The 22,683-nt window shown below is 45.1% G+C and overlaps 2 protein-coding genes and 1 long non-coding RNA gene across 5 annotated transcripts in view; 2 read left to right on the top strand and 1 right to left on the bottom strand.

Moving 5' to 3' along the window:
- The first annotated feature begins 71 nt into the window (after positions 1-71).
- Positions 72-16,392, top strand: trim45 (tripartite motif containing 45). 3 transcript variants are annotated; one of them, XR_009769578.1, is made up of 9 exons: positions 72-732; positions 2,746-3,034; positions 3,096-3,241; positions 6,772-7,088; positions 9,888-10,017; positions 11,017-11,131; positions 13,220-13,346; positions 14,194-14,403; positions 16,004-16,392. XR_009769578.1 is itself a non-coding variant. In XM_061692308.1 (8 exons), exons 1-8 carry the CDS (start codon positions 272-274, stop codon positions 14,346-14,348), a joined length of 1,740 nt encoding a protein of 579 aa, XP_061548292.1. In that variant the 5' UTR covers positions 72-271; the 3' UTR covers positions 14,349-16,392. The 3 variants fall into 3 exon arrangements, 1 of the variants encoding a protein (XP_061548292.1); XR_009769577.1 differs by having other exon boundaries at positions 15,946-16,392; XM_061692308.1 differs by having other exon boundaries at positions 14,194-16,392.
- On the bottom strand, positions 2,400-13,829 carry LOC133410784 (uncharacterized). The gene is made up of 2 exons (XR_009769579.1): positions 2,689-13,829; positions 2,400-2,597 (listed from the first exon to the last, which is right to left on the bottom strand). It is a non-coding gene; the product is annotated as an uncharacterized LOC133410784 (long non-coding RNA).
- A 4,632-nt stretch (positions 16,393-21,024) lies between the features above and the next one.
- man1a2 (mannosidase, alpha, class 1A, member 2) overlaps positions 21,025-22,683 on the top strand; it is a 103,075-nt gene continuing 101,416 nt past the window's right edge. The window contains exon 1 of the mRNA XM_061692307.1: positions 21,025-21,680. The gene's annotated coding sequence lies outside the window, so the exon portion shown is untranslated. The remainder of the gene's footprint in view (positions 21,681-22,683) is intronic.

The raw sequence follows: 22,683 nt of genomic DNA, 5'->3' as shown, positions 1-22,683 counted from the left end.
TAGAGGGGGCCGGTATGCGCATGTTCGGAGTAGAATTTGAGGGTCCCCCCCCACTTCCCATTGGCTCACCGATGACGAGGTTGTCCTATGTCCCACCGGGGCCTTGAACGCACCAAGGAGTGCATTCCGCTGGGATTCGAACGGGTGACGTGTTTTTGTTTTTCTCGTCAAGTTTGGTTCGCACGGTTTTGCGGACATACCGACGCACTGACGGCTTTCGAGCCGAGTTGGGACACGAGTTTGCTTTGCTTTTTGCCTTTCGGCACCAACAATGTCCGAAGAAAAAGAACAGCTGGCGACGGCTTCGGGAAGCGAGCGAGGCGGAGCGTCGGCGAACCCCGGGGCGGTTTGTAGCGTGTGTAAACGCTTGTACCGGGAGCCGAAAATCCTTCCGTGCCTGCACACCTTCTGCCTGGACTGCATCCGCCAGCTGGAGCCCTTCTCGGTGGGCGCCCGCGGGGACGGAGGAGCGACGACGAACGAGGAGGCGAAGGCGAACGCCGCACGCGTCCGCGTCACGGTGCTCTGCCCCGACTGCGACTCCGAGGCGGGCCTTCCGCCTTCGGGGCCGAGCGGGCTGAGCACCGACCACCTGGCGCTGGACGAAGTGTTCGCGGAGACCTTGTTAAGCGACGGCCCGCTCGGGTGCGACCTGTGCGGCGAAGGAGGCGCCGGGAGCCGCTGCCGAGTCTGCTGTGTCAACTTGTGCGAGTTCTGTTTGCAGGCGCACAGGTCGTCCTCCTTTTTTTCTTTTCTTTTCTTCTTCTTCTGCTTTCTTCTTCTTCTGCTTTCTTCTTCTTCTTCTTCTTCTTCTTCTTCTTCTTCTTCTTCTTCTACGACGCTAACTATTTGTCTTGCCTCTTCGCTCACCGAATCGATGAATTGTCTTTTGACTAATATGGCAGTTAAGGAACAAGTGCTCTCGAGGGGTTCGCACATCTCATTGCGAAACAAACCGAACGAGAGCCCGGAGTGCACTATGCCCCCCCCCCCCCCCCCCAAAAAAAAACGCTCAAAAATAAACATACACAAATGTATTTTTAAATGAATACCTCTCCTAATCATCCTCATTACATTCATGCAGTATTTTTTTTGTTTTTGCTACTATTCTGTTATATGAGTGGGAACAGGCGGATACACAGTTGATCTCCTAGATTGGCAACTTGAATGATGGAGGGGACCGCAAGTTTTCATCAGCACTGCCGGAGGGCCACCTAGGACGACATGCCCAGATGTATGACAAAAAGGCCATTTGAAATAGGGACAAAATATGTGCAGATGTCTGTTTTTTGTTTTTTTAATTGGACCAGTGTACATCGCAGTATTTTCATATATTTCATGCTGAAATGCATGTATAACATATCCACTCTTCACCCACCAAGGATACGAAGCGCTCAAGAATAGCCACACGGTTCAGTTCTTTCCATCATGTGTGCATCATGGCATCCAAACAGTTCAATTTTGCTTCCATCTGACCAGACTATATTCTCCCAGTATTTTTAACTGGCTTGCCCAAATGTTGTTCAGCAAACTTGAAACAATCTTTGACTTGCTTTCCCCCCCCCCCCCAGCAATGGGGTCTTGGGTGGCGAGCGAGGATGTAGGCCATGGCGGTGGAGTACGTAACTCACCGTTTTCCTTGTGACAACAGTTCCTGGGAGTTCCAATTTCTTTTTGAAGCTCTCCACAGGTGGTCCTTAGCCCTTGGACAACTCTTCTGATTATTCTTTGCCCTCCTCTGTCATCAATCTTTCGAAGAGCATCTGATCAAGGCAAATTTATAGTGGCATAATTGACTTTCCACTCACGTATTATGGTCCCAACCATGCTCAGTGGAACATTCAGAAGCTTGGATATGCGCCTGTAACCAATGCCATCGTTATGCTTAGCAACAATTAGTTTGCGATGGTCTCGAGACAGCTCTCTGCTCTTACCCATCACGAGGTGTGTCTTGACTCACACTTCGGCAGTGAGACCTTTTTGTAGGCCATCGACGAGGACTGAACCAGCTGATATTCATTTGCACTGACATTGGCTTGGATTGCTGTTTGATTATTGATAGATTTGAGGTGTTGTCTTGGCTTTCCATGCCTTTGTGCACCTCCCTTTCTTCATGTGTTCAATACTTTTTCCCTGTGTCATTTCACATTTCGACACACAACTTAATTTCTGATCTTATTTGTTGTACTTTTTATGTATGTATGGACTACTTGGGTTGTTCCCAACATCTGGTGAACATTTCAGGTCAATAACACCTTTGGAAGAATATTTAGTGAGAAAAATGGTGACGTGTTAAATACGTATTTTAGCCCCTGTGTATATACTCAAATATATATTTATAATTACTGATCATTTTCATGATTTCTCAATGATGATTTAAAAAGGTAGGTACAGATGAATATCATTAGGAAACACTTTATTTCCGGAAATCTCTGCAAGTGTTTATATTTTCAAGTGATCAATTCTCCAACATTTCTAGGTAATCACAATGTCAATGTCCACAATGCCCTGGTGAGCTATTTTCAGGAAAGGCTTGTGGCCTATTCGTGTGGTCCTCCCGGGCTACCTGGTGCCCATGGGCACCACCTTGGTAACACCTGGTATAGATGAACAAAGATGTTATTTTGAGTAAATAAATAAGAATTTTTGGACCAATGAGGTATAATTGGATCATTTCCTCCGGCTCACCAGATGATCTCTTACGTGTTGGGAATCCCTGTTCTACGTTGACGCTGTCATCCACAGGCGTCAGACACGGACAGCGTCTCATTCCATTCAGAGGTTTGAGGATCTCAAGTCTCAGGGTCGCCTCTGCCGCCCCGTCCTGTGTGCCCTCCATCCCGGCCAGGAGTTGCGCCTCTTCTGCAAGCCCTGTGATGCGCCAGTGTGCCTGGAATGCGCCGCGTCGCTCCACTCTGAGCACCGCTGCTGCCCCGCCCACGAAGTCATCGGGTGCCACGGAGACCGCATCAGGACGCTGGTCACCGTCCGCCTGAGACCTCACCTGCAAAGACTGGAGCAAACACTGCAGAAGGTGTGACGAGTTAGTTTTGGCGCCTCCTCTTTTGTTTGTAAACATTTACAACCGTCTCCAGGTGGAGGTTTCCCAGGAAGCTTTGCAGACAAGAGTGGAGGCCACAGCCAATGAGGTGAGGACATTTGCTCGAGGCTACGCCAGTGCGGTGGAAGCTCACTGCCTGGCCCTGCTGCGTCGCCTGGAGGAGCTTCACCTCCAACGCAGGTATGATACCAATATGATGACACGGTTGATGCTGGATGTTGACATATAGGGTGACATGTCACATAGGTTGGATTACATACTAGATGACATATTGTATTTTGATATGTTGGATGACACGTTGCCGTACGGAGGGCATGCTGGATGTTGACATGTCACAGCATTTGTCAGACGATAACATGCTGGATGTAGGATGGTGATTATGTTGAATGCAGGAATACTTGCGTGACACATCAACATGCTGGATTATGTGGATGTTGACACGCTGGATGACACATTGCACACACAGATACAGCCATCAAATTTCACCTATTCCCAAAGGTGGCCATTTTGGCCATTATTGCCCTCTGCTGTCGAAAAAGTTGCTCTTTTCCCCATTGTTTTTTTTTTTGCAAAGCAATACAATCAATCCATCAACTTTTGTTAAGCAGGTCATTTTACACTTGAGACTATGTGAGTCTTTTTCTTATGGTAGAGTCATGAACACTGACCTTAACTGAGGCAAGTGAGGACTGCAATTCTTTGGATGTTGTTGTGGGGTCTTTTGTGACCTCTTGGATGAGTCGTCGCTGCGCTCTTGGGTAATTTTGGTCGGCCGGTCACTCCTTGGAAGGTTCACTCCTGGTCTATATTTTCGCTATTTGTGGAGAATGGCTATCACTGTGGTTCGTTGGAGTCCTAAAGCTTTGGAAATGGTTTTATAACCTTTTCCACACCGATAGATCTCAATTACTTTCTTTCTCATTTGTTCATGAATTTCTTTAGACCTCGGCATAATGTCTAGCTTTTGAGGATCTTTTGGTCTACTCGACTTTGTTAGGCAGGTTTTTTTTTTGTCCTGTTCGGCTGTTAGGTCAAGCAGAATGGAGGCTCTGTATCCCTTTTATGCCTGAATAGTTTTACTGTGTCACAGTGGAGTTTTTAAGCTGCCCCTGTGGTTTCTGAGTTTTATAATGGCTATTTATTGAGAATCAGAGTCGATCAGTCGAACGGAACAAGGTTTCGAGTGGGGAGTGACAAAAGAAGACAAAAGACAAAGCACTAATTGTAAACAAGATGAGAAAAATAAATCATTATATATCTAGAACAATGAAAGAAAGATATGATCGATATGAGTGTCGTATGGTGCAGTAGTGCTACACCCTGTGAGGGAAGTACAGGACAGGATAGGACAGGACAAGGACAGGAGAAGAAGCATGCAGCACAATGGTCGTGAACCCGGCTGTACAACTGAAGTGTGGTGGGAGTGACTATATAAATTAGCCACTGATTGACGTTAATAGCTTGTTTGTTTTTCCAGTTTAATAGAATTGTTTTCTTAGCGGTAGCTAAGGCGACGAGAAATTATTGTGAATATTTACTTGGGAGGTCGATTGTGCTTAAGTCACCAAGTATGCAGAATCTTGGGGAAAGTGAAATCCTGTAACCGAAGACCAAAACCATTGAATTGGTGTGCATTCCCATATAACATGAAAATAGGTGTCTGGGGTGTTTTTGGTGCATTGCGCGAATATGTACTTAAAATTCCGTACCTTTGTGTTTCCGTGTTTCCATGTTTTCGTGTGTTTGTTAAAACGTTACTAATTTCGTGTGTGTGTGTGTAAAAGTATGGATGTAAGAGACTGGATTGTAAGTGACAACTGAGTTTGGAAGCAGAGGCAAGAATCCTCCGCCCCATTTGGGGTAGAAGGTTGAGGTTTACCATAACTCAGACATTCATTGTCACCCAGTCATTGTTTGAATAAAGTCAGTATTAGGTCACTCTAGGTGCAAATAAACTGACTTCCAAATTCACAAAAATGGGAAACAATAACAATAAAACGAATCCAACAGAAAGCCTGACGTGTAAAGACTGGCAATGTGTACAACTTCAAAACCCTTCCAAAATAAAACATTTAAACACGCGGATAACCAAATACGGTTTCGCTGGCTAGCTAAATTCGCAAAAATTAGTTCAACTTCGAAACAAAATAGAGGGTCGACACAAAAAATAATATATCACAAATGGAAAAAGATGGATTTGGCGACTTACTTTTTGGCTAAACATGGCGTCTAAAAGAGAAAAAGGATAGGAGAAAAAGAAATACTATCGAGGCAAAGAGGGAGATAATTTTAGAGGACGCAGCAGAGTAAGATATGGTCGAAAATGTTATGATAGTGGAAAGAATGAATGGGACAATAAAAAATAGCAGAAAGAAACACGTGGGTTCATTTAACACACTGTAAAAGAGTCATTTCAGCTGAGTACTCAAATAGGGAAGGTGAGCAAAAGTCTGATAACGGAGCGGGAGCAGATGTGTAGATTCTGAAAACGCTTGCTGGTCAGTGAAGAAAAAAGACACCAACCCGTTTAGTGAGAACTCAGCAGAATGGCACACCCGCGTTGGTTACGAGATTCGATGAGTTGTTACATAGCAACTTTGGTTACTATAGTGTTGATTTTGTTTTGTGGTACATGGGGCGTCCCACCATAAATGATACAACGCATTTTTTAGATAGGAAATCACCTACCAACTGGACCAATATGACCAACCCAATAATAAAAAATTTGGAAGCATTAACTCGTACCAAAAGGAGTACAGTTGATGATCAGAACTGTGGGCATGACCTCCAAATGCGGCAAAACAGTTTAATATTTTGTGCCTCCCAAAATCAAGATACTTTAATCATAATTCCATATGCGGCTCTCACCAATGATGCTCAAGAGAATGGGCAGAATTGAGGATTGGTGAAACAGGTTATGATTGGTCCAGTTGGTCACAAAAAAATAGCAAAAGAATATAGAAAGAAGTTTAACATAAGCAAAATGGCCCATAGTTTAATATTGAAATACAAATCAAGTCACCCAGTGTGTTTGATGATGAGTTTGTGGGCATATTCTGGTGGAAAAAGATCCCCACTTCCGAGTAGCATTGTGTTATGGCAACCGTGTTGAACCAGAAATGCCATTAAAAAACTTCAAAGAAAAGTGAACACATTTTAATGGTTAATAACATAACTACTTATGATTGGTTCCTTGTAGTCACAGGAGTTTCGGGACAAAATTCTATTCTAGTAGCACCGAATAATTTCACTTGTATAAACATGATTAGTAAAGGAAAAAAAAAAATAGGACCACTTAACGACACACGGTGTAAAGTAACCTTAAAAGTCGGACCAAAATTTATGCCAGTATCACGGAGCAGCAGCTGGTGGTGGTCCGGAGATGATAGACTGTTTGATAGATTACCTAAAGATCTGGATTGTGAACTATTATCACTTTGATATTGCATGTGTCAGTATACCCTATGCCTGTTCAAGATTTAATGGAAAGGGCACCAATGTTTTTGTCCAATCTAGAACATAGACAAAAAATAGATTTATCCTGGCAGAGGCAAAATTATCCGTGTTAGTGAAATATGGACTATTAAAACCCCCCTACCTCCTTGAATGAAATCTTGGCTGTTGATATGCTGAAAACTGTTTTGAGCGTTAACATGCCGAATGACAATTTGAATGCTGTTCATTTAGGAGTCATTCCCATTGTTTGGCAGGAACCAACTGCATGTGCAGAGGGCGCAGCTGCAGCAGGCACTGTCGGACGTCCGGGGAAGTGTGGACTTTGCGGATAGGCTGCTGAGGTGTGGCTCGGATGCCAAGATCCTTAGCGCTAAGGGTGTGACGCTGCGGAGGCTGAGCAGCCTGGTGGAGAGCAGCTCTGATGACCAGCTGGCGGCGCTCATCCCCGATGACGGCGCTGGTATTCGTTTTGATCCCCGGGGGCCGGCGAGGGAGGTGAGCGGCTACCCAATGGTGGGCGTGATCCATTTTAAGGCTCTGGACCCCAGCAAGTGCACTATAGATGGAGAAGGTGAGGCGTTATGAACAGAAGTTTAGAATGATGGCGAGTTCAGTGGTTGGACCTCATTCAGTTTCTTCAATTTCTGCATAAATTGGTCATAAAATGTAGTCTGATCTTCATCTAAATCACAAGAATAAACAAACAGTCTGCTTAAACTCATGCCACACAAACAATTATATAGTTTTTTAGTTTTTTCGACCATAACAAGTAAACATTCACAGGACAGGGAGTGAAAATTAAGTCAACCTTTGGATTGACCCTCCTTTAAAGGGTAGCAATAACATCAACCAAACATTTCCTGTAGTTGCAGATCAGACGTGCGCAATGATTAGGATGAATTTTGGACCATTCCTCGTTATACAACTGTTTGATTCCTGGGATGTCTGGTGTGAATAACTGTCTTGAGGTCATGCCACAGCATCGCAATTGGGTTGAGGTCTGGGCTTTGACTGGTTTCACTGATCTTCTTCTGAAGCTATTCTGGTGTTGATTTGCTTTTGTCTTTTTTTTTTTTTTTTTTTTTTTGCATCATTGTCCTGTTGCAACCTCGACCCTGTTTTGAACTTCAACTGTTGAACAGATGTCCTCAATTTCCTCTAGCATACCCATACCATGATGCGCCACCATGCTTCACAGTTGGCATAAGGTTTTGATGTTGGTGTGCTGCGCCATTTTTCCTCCACACATGGCGTTGTGTGTTCCTCTCAAATGATTAAACGTTGGTTTCATCCATTCTTATGAATATTTTGCCAGTAGTGCTGTAGAACATCCAAGTGCTCAGTGGCAGTTTCTGATATGGGCCATATAGACAGACGCCCAGGGCAGCATCCTGCGGGGAGCGACACTCCCCCCGATCGGCCAGGGCGGTGCAATTGATGACCCTCGCACAGGGCGGCATTTGGTCCAGGTCCGCCTCTGCAAGTGCTCTTTAGCAAACCTCAAACGTGCAGCAGTGTTTTTTTAGACAGCAATGGCTTCCTCGTTGGTCTTCTCCCATTAACCCAATTATTGTTTCATATTTGACTTATAATAGATTTGGCAACAGAGATGTTGGCATATACCAGTGATTTCTGTAAGTTTTCAGCTGATACTCGAGGGTTCTTTTTTACCTCGATGAGCATTTTGCGCTGTGCTCTTGCAGTCATCTTTGCAGCGCAGAGAAGCAACAGTGCTGAACTTTCTCCATCGATAGACAATTTGTCTAACCATGGACTCATGAACATCGAGACTTTTAGCGATACTTATGGAACCTTTTCCAAAGCAAAGCAAATGTATTTATATTGCGCATTTCCTACACAAGATAACTCGATATGCTTTACATAATTAAAAGCATTTTAAAACAGAAAAAAACGGCTTATAAACATTTCAAACAAAGAGGGGGAAAAAAATAAAAGTACAATTAAATCAGCAGAAAGTGCAAGAAATATCATTTAAAAGTGGAAATGATCTAAAAAGCAAGAGTTTTTAACCTGGACTTAAAAACATTCACACTTGGGGCTGACCCATCACTTCTGCTGGCAACTGATTCCATTTGTCTAAATGCTGCTTCACCATGTTTGCTTTGGATGCCACTATTTGATCTGAGTCTGTGGATCTCAGAGCCCACCCGGTTTTATATACCATTAACATTTTTTTTCAAGTATTCAGGACCGAAACCATTTAGTGATTTATAGACCACTAGCAGAACTTTAAAGTCTATTCTTAAAGATGACTGGGAGCCAGTGTACAGACTTGAGAATTGGAGTAATATGCTCTCACCTCTTTGTTCTGGTCAGAACCCGAGCTGCAGCATTCTGAATGAGCTACAGCTGTTTAATGCTCTTTTGGGGCAGTCCAGTCAGAATACCTGACTGGACTGCAAGAGTCAAGTCAACTTGAGATAAAAGCATGGATGAACTTCTGCTGGTCTGCTTGGCACAGGCAAGCCTACAACCCCGATTCCATTGAAGTTGGGGCGTTGTGTTAAACGCTTCATAATGCGCCACACATTTTCAATGGGAGACAGGTCTGGACTGCAGGCAGGCCAGTCTAGTACCCGCACTCTTTTACTAGGAAGCCACGCTGTTGTAACACGTGCAGAATGTGGTTCGGCATTGTCTTGCTGAAATAAGCAGGGGCGTCCATGAAAAAGCCGTTGCTTGGATGGCAGCATGTTTCTCCAAAACCTGTATGTACCTTTCAGCATTAATGGTGCCTTCACAGAATGTGTAAGTTACCCATGCCATTGACACTAACACAGCCCCAGACCATCACAGATGGTGGCTTTTGAACTTTGCATCCATATCAGTCCGAATGGCTCTTTTCCTCTTTGGCCCGGAGGACACGATGTCCACAATTTCTCAACTTTCTCAACAATCTTGGCTATGAAAGGGAAATTTGAGATGGGTCTATAGCTTGCTGACATGGAAGTGTCCACCGTTCTAATTTTTAGCTTAATGGGAGCTACTTTTAAGAGCTTTAGGAAACTCACCTGACTGAAGTAGGCAATTAATTATTTCCTGCAAATCAGCTAGCACAGACTTTGCAATAGCTTTGAAGAAGTCAGATGGTATTGAGTCTTGGGCTTGGGCTTTGGAGCCGGAGGGTCATGGTTAAAAGCCCCGCTGCAGAGAAAAAATGTCAACTAGTTGTTAGAGGGATGCTCGTCATCCTGGCTAATGTCGAGGTGCTCTTGAGGCACCATCCCCCAGATCAAGAGGCACAGCACTGTTTGAACTCCCCTTTCGCTCTGACATCTCGCTGGATGCCTGCATGTGCAACCCAAATATGAAAACATGTATCTGCCCCCACCCATTGCTATGTCCATAGGTCTACAGCAGGCCAATGAGGGCCAGCGGGCTCACTTTACCCTGGTTTGCCGAGACTCCGCCGAGGACCAGATGGCACACGGCGGGGATCACGTCCTGGTCAGCATCATTCACAGAGAGAAGAAGAACTGGTGAGGACACATGAACTATTTATCTATCCATGCATACATCAAACCCATCCACCTACCCACCCATCCATTCGCTAAAGACCGATTCAAAATGTTTGTAACAGGGTACTTCTGGGTGGCAGAACACGAGTGATTACTACTGACCTGTTTGGGGTTGCGCTGCCAGATATAAACCAAAATGAAAATGTTTTATTTATTTTTTGTTATTGGCTAAAAAAATACAAATGAATCCAGTGGAAACTGGGTTAGGAAGAAATTGCGAATGGACTTCGTAAATGGTTCCGGAAAAGATAGCAAACCAGTGAGGTGACGAAGTAGACGCGTGTAAAGCGACAGACTGGGAACCAATGTTACTGATGGGGTATTAGTATACTCGCTTGACTTCGGTGCAGGTAGTTTGGGTTCAGTTCCCAGTCAATGGGCTTCATTCACTAACTGTGCATATGCACAGATCTGTGCTTAAATTGTGCGTACTTACGTTTGACGAGCAAACCTGTGATTTCCATCAACATGTTCGTATTTGATTTTGTTCGTACTCTGCAAACAAATTTAGAACACCCTCAGACCAATCGTACGCACAAATAATGCAGAATCAGCTTTTGGGGGAAAAAACATCAAACATCTTTTACCCAAGATGCACAACATATGGATACACTGTCATTCATAGAAAACAATAATCATTTTAATGGTTTAAATTAGGAATTTACAAATGAGTTGACTAATGTCCTTACCATGAAAAGGAGAATTCTCATCACTTTTACCCTCGTTCCGTTTAAGTGGTTGTATGGGCTGTATGTTCAGGGTTTCCCACATATATATATTTGGGAAACCCACCAATAAATATTGGCCGCCGCAATTAGATTTTGTTTTTTGCGACGCTGAAATTGTGCCTCGATGTGCTCCTTTTGTGTATCTTCCACTGATTTCCTTTCTGATACGACACTGAAAATACAATCCCTCAAATGACTTAAGTATCAAAAGGAACTGTCCTTTTTCTTTCAGCGTGGTGGAAAGCACAGTGGTGGACAACAACGACGGCTCTTACGAAGTTTCCTACACACCCGACGAAGCCGGAATCTACTCCGTGTGGGTTTGTGTCAAAGCGCAACACGTGAAGGTACAACATGACTAAGCGTAGCTACTTTATGTATGGATTCAAACGTATTGGGATACAGTAGCCAGGGGCACCATCAGGGGGTATCTATACTTTTGCTGGCCACCCCACTCACATTGATCCAAGCGTCAGTTCAGCGTTCCGCCGGCAGAAAAGTTTGATCGTGTGATGTGTTTCGGTAATTGATTTTATGCAATTGTCGTACATTTTTATTTTTACAGTTACTTTATATAATCCATTGGTTAATAATTTATGGATATGAATGTCATCCATTGGTTAATAATAAGTGGGTCAGTGTGCTAATTATTGTTCTCTGTTTATGCAATGTGACTTCATCAAGCCTTTTCTAACATTCTCCACAGCAAATATATGTATGTCTGATTATTGCTGATATCGGACAAAATTCAAGGCTCCGGAATCGGAGCTGAAGTGAAAAAGTTGGCTCGGGACATCCCTCCATACATGCATCATGCATGTGTAAAAGTAAATATCAAATCATCATCCCTGAAAGCACCACAGTCAAAGCCCTGCCTCGATCTTGTACCGTGACCGAGCCGTTTCTTTGAACCCTGATTCAAGTCGATAAACATCTGGACATTGCGTCAGCTTCACCTCCAACCTGTTCCACAATTTGACCCCACTGACTACTTTCTAGTGGTATTAAAAGAGGAACTGTGTCCACACTGATTGGTAGTGTACCTACAAAGTTGAGGAAGGGTCATCCTTTCAACTAGAAAATGAATTGACCTCAAACATTTCCCTGAGGAACGCCACTAAAAATGTGACTTTTTAAAAATGTTTTATTTCCATCCATTATCTGAGCCGCTTATCCTCACAGGGGTCGCGGGAGCGCCGGCGCCTATCCCAGCTATCATCGGGCAGGAGGCGGGGTACACCCTGAACCGGTCGCCAGCCAATCACATGGCACACACCGAAACAAACAACCATTCGCATTCACATTCACACTTACGGGCAATTTTGAGTCTTCAATCAACCTAACGATGCATGTTTTCGGGATGCGGGAGGAAAGCGGAGTGCCCGGAGAAAAGCCACGCAGGCACGGGGAGAACATGCAAACTCCACGCAGGCGGGGCCGGGGATTGAACCCCGGTCCCCAGAACTGTGAGGCTGACGCTCTAGCCAGTCATTCACCGTGCCGTCTAATTTTTTATTTTTTACCGGGGATGGAAATTGCCGTGGCGTCTTTATGTATGCTGTATACGCTATGAAAAAATAATAGAAGGCAGCCTTATGTCAAACGAGTGATTTAATGACCCATGACATGTATGGCTTTGACCTTTATGGGTTTGTTTTGAGTATGTGACATCGTTACGGCTCCCTTTAACCGATCCTAAAACAATACAACGGTTATAAAAGAATTAAAGTATCACATGCTATAAAATTGGTACTTTAAAGGGTTATGAACCAAAGTTTGGCGCTTCAAATGCTCACACGAGGCCAGACGGGGTCACGTAAGGTCCCGACAGTGTTACGCGAGGTCATGTGGTATAATTAAGGCAACGTGGAGGTCACCCCATAGAAAGAAGTAAAACCCAACCGTTTTTATCCGAGCGTTCACAAACTCATTTTTAGCTTTACATGTGCACATGAAACGATTTGACAAACAATACATGATATGATACATATTGTATTGGCATTGCTTCTGCAGGAGTTACACAAGTCTCCTACTGCATACGGATTGGAGGCGTGCCGCCCGCGATGATCTTTTTTTTTTTTTTTTTTTAATTATTATTATTTTTTTGTATCTCTTTCAGCTTTGTGCATTGCACATCACGCGAGTCAAACCGCTTGCAAATTAAAAGCTTGCTTTTCAAAATAAGAGTTCAATTTATAGGTTAACTAAAACTTACCTCACGGGCCGAACGATGCCGGCTGCACACCCGCTGGATAAGCGTATTGAGAAACCAATAGACAGGAAGGGTCAAAATGTGATTGTTGTGCAATATCATCGCCATAACACTATTGTTTCTAATGATCAGGTAGCCTCTGGAGCAGGAGGTCGGCAGCCCAACGGCCCGTCGGCATCAATAGCGGTTCGCTTCATCGAGCGACTTGTGTCCTGTTCTGCAGGGTTCTCCATTTGTTTTGATTGTGAAGAAGAAGCTGAGGCATCACGCCGGAGTGTTCCACTGCTGCTCCTTCTGCTCCAGCGGAGGAGCCAAGGAGGCTCGGTGTGGCTGCCCAGGAACGATGCCCGGTACGATGAGATCCGAACATTGGAATGTGATTTATTTCGCTCAGCGTCATCACAAATCGCGAGTCCAACAATCAAGAATATACACACAGCAGCGCAAATTAGTTGAGTGAAAAGGCTTGCAGCTGAAGTACAGTTTACAACATTCTCTCTAATCCTGTAGCACTCAACGAACAAATTAGTTTTTTTTTTTTTAATTGAAAGTCAAAAGGCACGTATAAACACAAGAACATCAAATTTCATGAACTTATTTCCCCCTCCCTCCACCACCCACCTATGCATGTACAAAAATTTCTTTTTTAAAAGGGAAATAAAAGCATCAAGCAGAACCAGATTGTCCTCAATGTACAGCACAATTATTTGTGCAAAACTCACGCGTGGAAATGGAATGGAATGGAATTTAAGTTCCAGAGTCCAGAAGCAACATTCTTAAAAAAAAGGCCAGAGGTCTCAGAATCCAGAGTTTTCTTTTTTTTTTTTTTTTTTTTTTTTTTTTACTTTCTTTTACACCAAATTAAAAATGAAAGCAACAAAAATGCTAGATACAGCACACTGTTAAGTGGCACGTTTTCGAAAGAAAAGCAACACACACACACACACACAATATGAAGACGCGGGCACCCGGTGCCCACCGGCACCGCGTTGGTGACGCCTGCTCTGAATTGTTTCTGTGTGAAATGTCAGTGTGAGGAGTTGTTTGTCCATGTGTGCCCTGCTTTTGACTGGTGACCAGTATGTGTGTATTCGGCCTCACAACCAAAACCAGCTGCGATGGGCTCCGGTGAGCCTAATGAGTGTAGACATTCATTATTATTATTGTTATGACTTTGACTTTTGTTTGTGCGCGCAGGAGGATTTCAAGGGTGCGGTCACAGCCACAAGGGTCATCCCGGAAAGCCGCATTGGTCGTGTTGCGGCAGCACCGCGGAGAAGTCCGAGTGTTTACCGGCCGGCGTGATCCGAGCCGTCTCGGCGGGGAAACACTTGCGCGCCGTGGAGCTCTGAGGGTTGGACAGAGCGGTCCGTGACGGGAGGTCTTGTCTGCTTGACTGAGCTGCCGGTAAGCCGTCTCAAAGTGCCTTTTATTTTGCAACAGCGCAGCCTTTGAGCTTGAAATAATGCATATGGGGGGAATTTAGTTTCTCACAAGTGGATGACGTTCGTGGCGGGAAAATACATTCATTATAAGCTGCCACGTGCGAACAAAACTCAAGGTTAATTCAGGTGTTATTGCTCCTTGCTATGTCATCTTGCCATTTTCCGTACCGCTTCTCCTCACGCGGGTCGCGACAAACAGTCATTCACACTTACATACTGTACAGTATATTGTCTATTAAATATTAACACAGTATTTTAGGATATACTTTTTAGGTTTTAGCTGTGTAAATGCTGCCAAATGTGCCATTATAGTTGGTGCAAATACTGTATTTGATGCCATGGTTACAGTTTAAAACCTCTCTCTCTTTGCCTTAACATGATCACAGTTTCATATTTTGATGACAAGTGTATTAGAACTATGAGGAATTTCTGCAATAAGGTGCACCTGTTTCTAAATGCCGCTCGCGCCGTGTCGTAAATGCTGTTATTACACACCGTGCAATCGTCCGATAGACGTTTTCCACTGAAACAATCGACAATGTAAGAAACAATAAAGTGTATGGCTTATGTATGATGAAATACTGTATTGCTATGACTGATATAAAAAAAAAAAAAAAAAAAAAAAAAAGCATGAGTTTAGGTCGGTTTTACTTTGACTGGTTCAGTTGTCCGAGACAACTTCGCCTTGAATCGTGCATTTGTTCATTGGTTTACCACCAGGTGGCAGGAGAGATTTTTTTATGAATGTTTTTGTTCACCTCCCTGCCTGCTCCTCCGTCTCTCACTTTACTGTTGACCGCTGTTGAGACAATATATTTCAACTTTTCAAACATGCGACCTACACCCTTTTGCAACTTGATTGAGTTCTCTCGGTATCCTTTTGAGAAGGGAAGTAACAACAAACAACTGAAATATGTGGTTGCGCAAGTGTGCACACCCTCTTTCAATTGGAATGTGGCTGTGTTTAAAATTTAGTGGGAAGCAATCACTTTCTAACCCGTATTAAATGGGACTCATCGCACACGTGAAACCATTAAAAGGCTGCTGATTAACTCCAAATAAAGTTCAGATGTTCCAGTAACCTTTTCCTGACATTTTTTGCTTCTTTTTAGCAGAAGCCTGAACGCTGTTGTCTTAATGCTGACTGCTATTTTGAACGGTTCATAATTCCATCCGCCTTGACTAAGGCCCCACTTCCAGCTGAACCAAAACAGCCCCAAAGCCTGATGTTGCTACGCCATAGGTAGCGTGTTCATTCGAGGATGAGCGGCGTTGTGTGATGGGCAAGAATTCAACCTTGGTTTTGTCGGACCATAACAAAATCTCCCCCGTGCACGTGGTAAAATGTGTTATGGGCTGATGAAACCAAGGTTGAACCTAAATCAAAAATGTATGGGGCAAACACACCACTGCACTGTACAGAGACTTGCGTGGATTTCCTACTGAAACGTGCTGTACGCTCGGTCAGGGTTATTGTGTAAATCTCCAGATATTCTCATTTTAGCATGAGACGAGAGAGACGGAACACAACCTGAGTCAGAACTTATCTTTTGTGGCAAAAGGAGAAGCAGTCGCTCTTCTCTCCGCGACCTGGAATCTTCTGACGTCTGCTTCCCCTGTGCCCACGTTCCATGACCTTTGAAGGAATTGTTTGTAAATCAAGATGTGGTCCGTGCCTGGAGATGTGGCGGTTTATTGCCTTGTGGAATGTGCATTGTAGTACTTTTCCAAACTGCTCTTTTTTCCAGTGAACAAGGGTGCTATCATCTTAATGCAGTTACAGCAACACTGTATTTGTATGCAATAAAATATACAATTTTTACATCATTTCCCTCCTGTTTATCAAATAAAAATACATGATTCAGCATACTGTCACGTTTCACAATGATTTTCATGACAATAATAATAACATGTATTTTATCATTGATGTACCGCATTTTCACCACCATAAGGCGCACTTAAAAGTCTGAAATTTTCTCCAAAATGGCCGGGGCGCCTTATTCCAAAATCTGTAAATGTTGTTGTGTGACTTTGATGAGCACTCCGCTTGACTGACTGGGAGCATTTCCGGCCGACACGCTGCTTATACAGAGGAAAAGCGGACTTGGCTGAGGACAGCATGCGGACGTAAAGGGGGAAGGGTTGCGTGAAGGAGGACGCTAAAGCCACGCCCCCCCCCCAGGAGGTATATAGCGCCGGTATGTGCGTTGTGCAAAACAACATCGGTTTGGCTAAGGACCCCCGAAAATGGCACCTACGAAGAGACGCGCTTACGAAGCACAGTTTAAGCCGCAAGCTGTCAGTTACGCGGAGGAACGTGGGAATCGAGCAGCCGCGAGGGAATTCAAGATCAACGAATCCACGGTTCGCAAGCGGAGGAAGCGGGAAAACGAGCTTCGAGCAACGGATTAATGAGCAGAGAACAGCCGGGAGAAGCGTCTCTACAGTCACCGTTCGACTGAGGGCAATAACGCCTGCAGAAGAAATGGAAATCCAACATTTTCAAGGAGGTCCGTCCTGGTGCTTTCGTTTTATGAAACGGCGCCATCTAGCCAGCCGGGCAAGGACTACCGTGGCGCAGCAACTCCCGGCAGATTCTAAGGAAAAACTGGCCATCTTCCGCTCCGACTGCAGTAAAAAGATTGCCGACAAACGCATCCAGCCCAGCCACATCACCGACACGGACGAGGTGCCGCTCGCTTTCGACATCCCACTGTCGAGAAGAAGGGGACCAGCACGGTAGCGATACGCACAACGGGGCACGAGAAGTCGGCTTTTCCTGTTGTGCTTGGTTGCCATGGTAATGGACAGAAACTGCCACCGATGTTGATTTTTAAGAGGAAGACGGTGCCGAAAGAAACGTTTCCGGCCGAAGTCATCGTTAAGGCCAATCAAAAGGGCTGGATGGACGAGGAGAAAACGAGAAAGTGGCTGAGTGAGGTTGTACGTAAAGAGACCGGATGGTTTTTTCCCCACGCGTCACCGTCCCTGTTGATCTGTGACTCCGTGCGCGCCCATCTCACGGCCGCTGTGAAAAACCAAGTGCGGCAAATGAACTCTGCGCTTGCCATCGTTTTTAAAAACATTGTTGTAGCGTGCCTGCGCCCAATAACGCGGTGCGCCTTATGTATGCGTTAAATACAGAAATAGACCCCGTAACTGAGACTGCGCCCAATAACACGGTGCGCCTTATGGTCGCGAAACTACGGTTCATGACCAATTTTTGGCTCTAATTTTCACTGGCTCACATGTTATCATTAGGCCAACATCAGAGCTGCTTTTTGTCCGTGATTCATCAGGAAGCTGGTTTAGCTGCTTAGCTGTAAAAAAAAAAAAAAAAAAAAAAAATGCTGTCATATCGTTTCGATTTGTATGTCTGCAATGTGCTGCGCTGGCATCATTCTTCTATGCCGTCCGAAGTACATTTTTCCACATCTGCAATGTTTTGCTAAAGTCTCTTCTTTTCCCAGACCTTGGCTCCCAATCTGTAGCTCTTTTTGACCTCTAGCTGCCGTAAGGCCTAAATCTACCCACGTCTCAGGTTTGCTTGTCATTAGAGACACGTGTGTAATCGTATGATTTCGAAACGGTCTTTCTGCCTCGTCACGTAAAGCGACTGCTACGACTGCACTAGTCTCGTTCCGGTACAAATAGGGCCAGGGGTCTCCTTGTATCTCAATGTGATATGCAAATTGTTTTTTTGTCATTGTATCTTCTAGATTGATTGCCCCACTAGCAACTCGAACAATGCTTTTCTCTTTAGACATTTCTACATGGTGTGTTTTTTTCTCTTATCACTGTTCTACATGCTCCTGAATCACACCAAAACTTGTAACTTGTCTAGCACGATTCATGAACTCATCCAAGCCTTGAGTGGCCAGGTTCACATCATGTTTCTTAATCCACTCTTTTACTTCTGGTCTCACTCCATTGAGCAATGCATTTTGGAACTGCTGTTGATATGCTCCGCCGACCTGTCCATCATCTATTACACCACGATGTGTTCTAAACGCGTATCTGCTGCATCCTCCTCTCCGACACCAACTGCCCTCACGACATCCATCAACCTTCTCTTTGGTCTTCCTCTCGCTCTCTTGCCTGGCAGCTCCGTCCTCATCATCCTTCTTCCAATATACTCACTATTTCTCCTCGGGACGTGCCCAAACCATCGAAGTCTGCTCTCTCTAACTTTGTCTCCAAAACATCGAACCTTGGCTGTCCCTCTGATGAGCTCATTTCCAATTTGATCCAACCTGGTCACTCCGAGAGCGAACCTCAACATCTTCATTTCCGCCACCTCCAGCTCTGCTTCCTGTCGTCTCTTCAGTGCCGCTGTCTCTAATCCGTCCATCATGGCCGGCCTCACCACTGCCTTATAAACTTTGCCCTTCGTCCTAGCAGAGATTCGTCTGTCACACAACAGACCTGACACCTTCCTCCACCCGTTTGGACCCGTTTCTTCACTTTCTGACCACACTCACCGTTGCTCTGGACGGTTGACCCCAAGTATTTAAAGTCCTCCACCCTTGCTATCTCTTCTCCCTCCACCCCTCACATTCATGCACATATATTCTGTCTTACTTCGGCTAATCTTCATTCCTCTGCTTCCCAGTGCATGCCTCCATCTTTCTAACTGTTCCTCCACCTGCTCCCTGCTTTCACTGCAGATCACAATGCCATCTGCAAACATCATGGTCCACGGGGATTCCAGTCTAACCTCACCACTGCAAACAGGAAGGGGCTCAGGGCTGATCCCTGATGCAGTCCCACCTCCACCTTCAATTCGTCTGTCACACCTACAGAACACCTCACCGCTGTTCTGCTGCCCTCGTACATGTTCTGTATTATTCAGTACCACACTTCCTCTCTGGGTACTCTGTCATAGGCTTTCTCTAGATCTACAAAGACACAACGTAGCTCCTTCTGACCTTCTCTGTATTTTTCCATCAACATCCTCAAGGCAAATAACTCATCTGTGGTATTCTTTCTAGGCACGAAACCATACTGTTGTTCGTAAATACTCACTTCTGTCCTGAGTCTGGCCTCCACTACTCTTTCCCATAACTTCATTGTGTGGCCTTGACCAATTAATAGGTGTTCTCACAAATATTAGTGATTCATTAATTACACCTGCCACTATTCCATTGTTGAAATCAAATGTTGCAGGGCATAAATTGTTCATGTGTCTCTGATGTGCAGATTTATTATAACAGTTTCCCAGCATCACCTCAAAGTGTCGCCGAAGGACCAACAGCTGTCCAAACGTACGTACCCCGGCCACGAAGTTGGTGTGAGCCAGCGCACCGTTCCACGGTCATTTCACTCTTGATGCGTCTGAACTTTGCTGTGACAAAAGAATGTACGCCACGTTTTTTGCGCCTACGCACCTTTCGTTCCATTTCCATCAAGCACTCACCAAAGCCTGCAGTCAAGCGCCAGAGTGTTCAGCCGACTCCTTGTCTGAGTATCGCTGGTCAAAGAAAGTCCTTGAATTACCCGTGCTTCTACTTAACCCTCATGCCTTCACCTCCTCCTCCAGTGCCTTCCTGTCTCTCCAGCGACATCGCCCGCCTCAACCGCCCCGCAAAGCTCACTTACCTGCTCGCTCTTCAGCCTCCTGCACGTTCCTGCTCCCGCAGACCACGCTCCTGGATCTCGCACAACTCAGTGCTGTTTTTGTCCTTTTCATCATTGCTTCTTCGACAATCTCCACGAAAATGTCTTCTTTTTCTTCCTCAAAAGTTTTGCTCTAAAATGAGGCTTCTGTTACTTTTGGGCGTTTTTCACCGGTTGTGTGAAAAAGACTCCTGTTTGCACAAAGCTGCCTTCAACTCATGGACCTGCGCTGCCCAGCGGGTAGTTAGCATGCAAGCTTGTGTGGCACCAATGTCTCTCCACATTTTGGCGTTGCTCCCACAGTCGCTTCATGCAGGATATTTTCAGTGGTAAAAAAAAGAACTCGTCCTCCCATTTGCTGTGAAACTTTTTGTTCTTTTGGGGGGGGGTTAAATCATCTCGACGTCGTCGTGCTTGCTAGGTTCTCTCCACGAACTCTACGGTTCGGTCACACTCTACAATAAAACCTCAGGAACTTTGTCTTTTCCAAATTTACACCAATTTAAAAATAGCAACCCAAAAAAATGCTACATGCAGCACACTAGCGGCGCGTTTAAAAAAAAAAAAAATCATATTTTTTTAAGAATGGGTGTACGACTGGTTAGGGTGGCTGCCATTCTGTGCCTGCAGCCCCTCCGACCACAACCAAACATCCATCCACGTTAATGTGGGTTAAGTGTCTTGCCCAAGGACACAACAACGACATGCGCTCAGCCAGGGATACAAACCGGCAACCCTCTGGTCGAAAGCCGTACTCTTATAGTCTGCGCCACACCACCCGCAAGTTTGATCTATTTGTTTTAAATTTAAAACATAAGCAGAGGGAGTAATAACGGAAGTTTCATGTTGGAGAGTCGGGATCCAGCCAATATGGAGTCCAATCAATTTGCCAAGATCGTGGTTATTATTAAGAGCTTTTAAATGACTTCTGTTCATTTTGGATTTCCGTTACACTGACATTTAGTATAAGAAGTGTTGTCACGATGGAAGGATCGGCGTTCTAAAAGCAGATGCAGAGAAATTATGGGATGCCAAAGCAACGTATGCTTAGGGGAAACGCAATCGTGTTTTGGGTTGTATTTTTCTTTTGACGCAAATGATCCCTATGGAAATTGTCACACGGTTCCTTATCCGGCCAGACTGAGCGAATTGCTCGATCGAGTAGCGGCGGCGGCGGCAGTCGCTGGGAAGCCTTCGAGACGATCGCTCAGTCCCGACAGACGGCGGCTTCCCCTCGGATCGCGACGTGTCATCACTGCCCGAGTATTAGCATGGTTTTGTTTTAGTCGTACGATGAGAGCGCCGGCACGTCATCCGCGTTGTGCGGGCGGCCTGGGAATCGGAAGGCGGCACGTCCGATGTTCCCCGAGAAAATGAGAGCGACGGTGATGCGGCAAGACGGCGACTGAAGAGCGCCCGCCTCTGTCGGCGGCTCACCAGGCGGACTAGCATTAGCAGCCTCGTAACCTAGCTAACGGAACCAGCCCCATCGGAGTGCGCGCGGAGCCGCTCGGCGGAGGACAGCAACGCCTTCGACGCTGCGAAGCCATCATGTCAGCACGCGAAACGTGCGCGTGGACTTATTATTGACGCCGGCTCGCGCCTCTCCCTCCATGTTGCCCGGTAAGCCAGACGCTTCGAATAACCGAGTGTTAGCCGCTAGCAGGGTAGCTAGCTAGCCCGCTAATCGCCTCAGCCACAATGACAACGGCTCAAGTTCTCGTCGGGAGACGTCACACGAGCAAACGCCATTTGCCAGGACTGGAGCTTTGTTGGAATACGCGGTGTGGTTAGACGTGTCTCGAAGGGGGGTGGGGGGTTAAAAAGTAGCCATTCGCCTCATGGTTATGAACCCATCCATCCGTTCACCGGACGTCTGCTTTGCATGCTCGGTCACGATGCGCGTTTCCAACTCGAACGGCCACCAAAGGCTTTTTTTTTGCGCGTATCCCCCGAAAAAAAAAACCAAAACCAGATGCCTTTGTTGCTCTATTTATTTGTGCGGTTGGCGATGCAGTACAAAAACAAGTAGCGAAATTCCATCGGAAGTTGGAAGAGTTTGTCGTTGTCGTGTCGGAGATTCGAGGCAGTGGATCTCAACGGCTGGCATGCCGGGACGCGTATTTTCCTATTGTTGAGGAGTCGCGAACTGCTTTTAGACAAGTTCAGAACAGTTCGTGTTTTTTGGGGTTCCAAATAGCCTTTGAAAAATATCCATCCGCTCACTCTTGTTATCGCTTGTCCTCCAGGGGCGGTTCTACACCAATTTTATTGATGGGGGGGGGTGAAAGAGGGGCCATTTACTGAACACACGCACATTCACTCGCACACATACTTAGCACACATTCATGGTATTTATTAAGTATATTAGTTAATTGTATTCAAATTAGCTGAAGCTATATATATATATATATATTTTTTTTTTTAAAAAGGCAACAAAGAGCAATGGAGAGGAATACACAACATTTGGCTGTGCTTATTAACAGGGATTTATACAATATCTATCTTATGGTTCGATTTTATTACGGTGTTAATCTCATGGTACGATAATTGTTGCGCTATTGTGAGAAAGCTCATTGTACTATTGTAAGAAGACCGTATTGCAGCAAGGCTCAACGGTACAGGC

The sequence above is a fragment of the Phycodurus eques genome, chromosome 12 (assembly GCF_024500275.1).
Source record: "Phycodurus eques isolate BA_2022a chromosome 12, UOR_Pequ_1.1, whole genome shotgun sequence".
Classification (NCBI taxonomy): Eukaryota; Metazoa; Chordata; class Actinopteri; order Syngnathiformes; family Syngnathidae; genus Phycodurus; species Phycodurus eques.
This window is presented reverse-complemented; position numbering and strand designations above follow the sequence as displayed.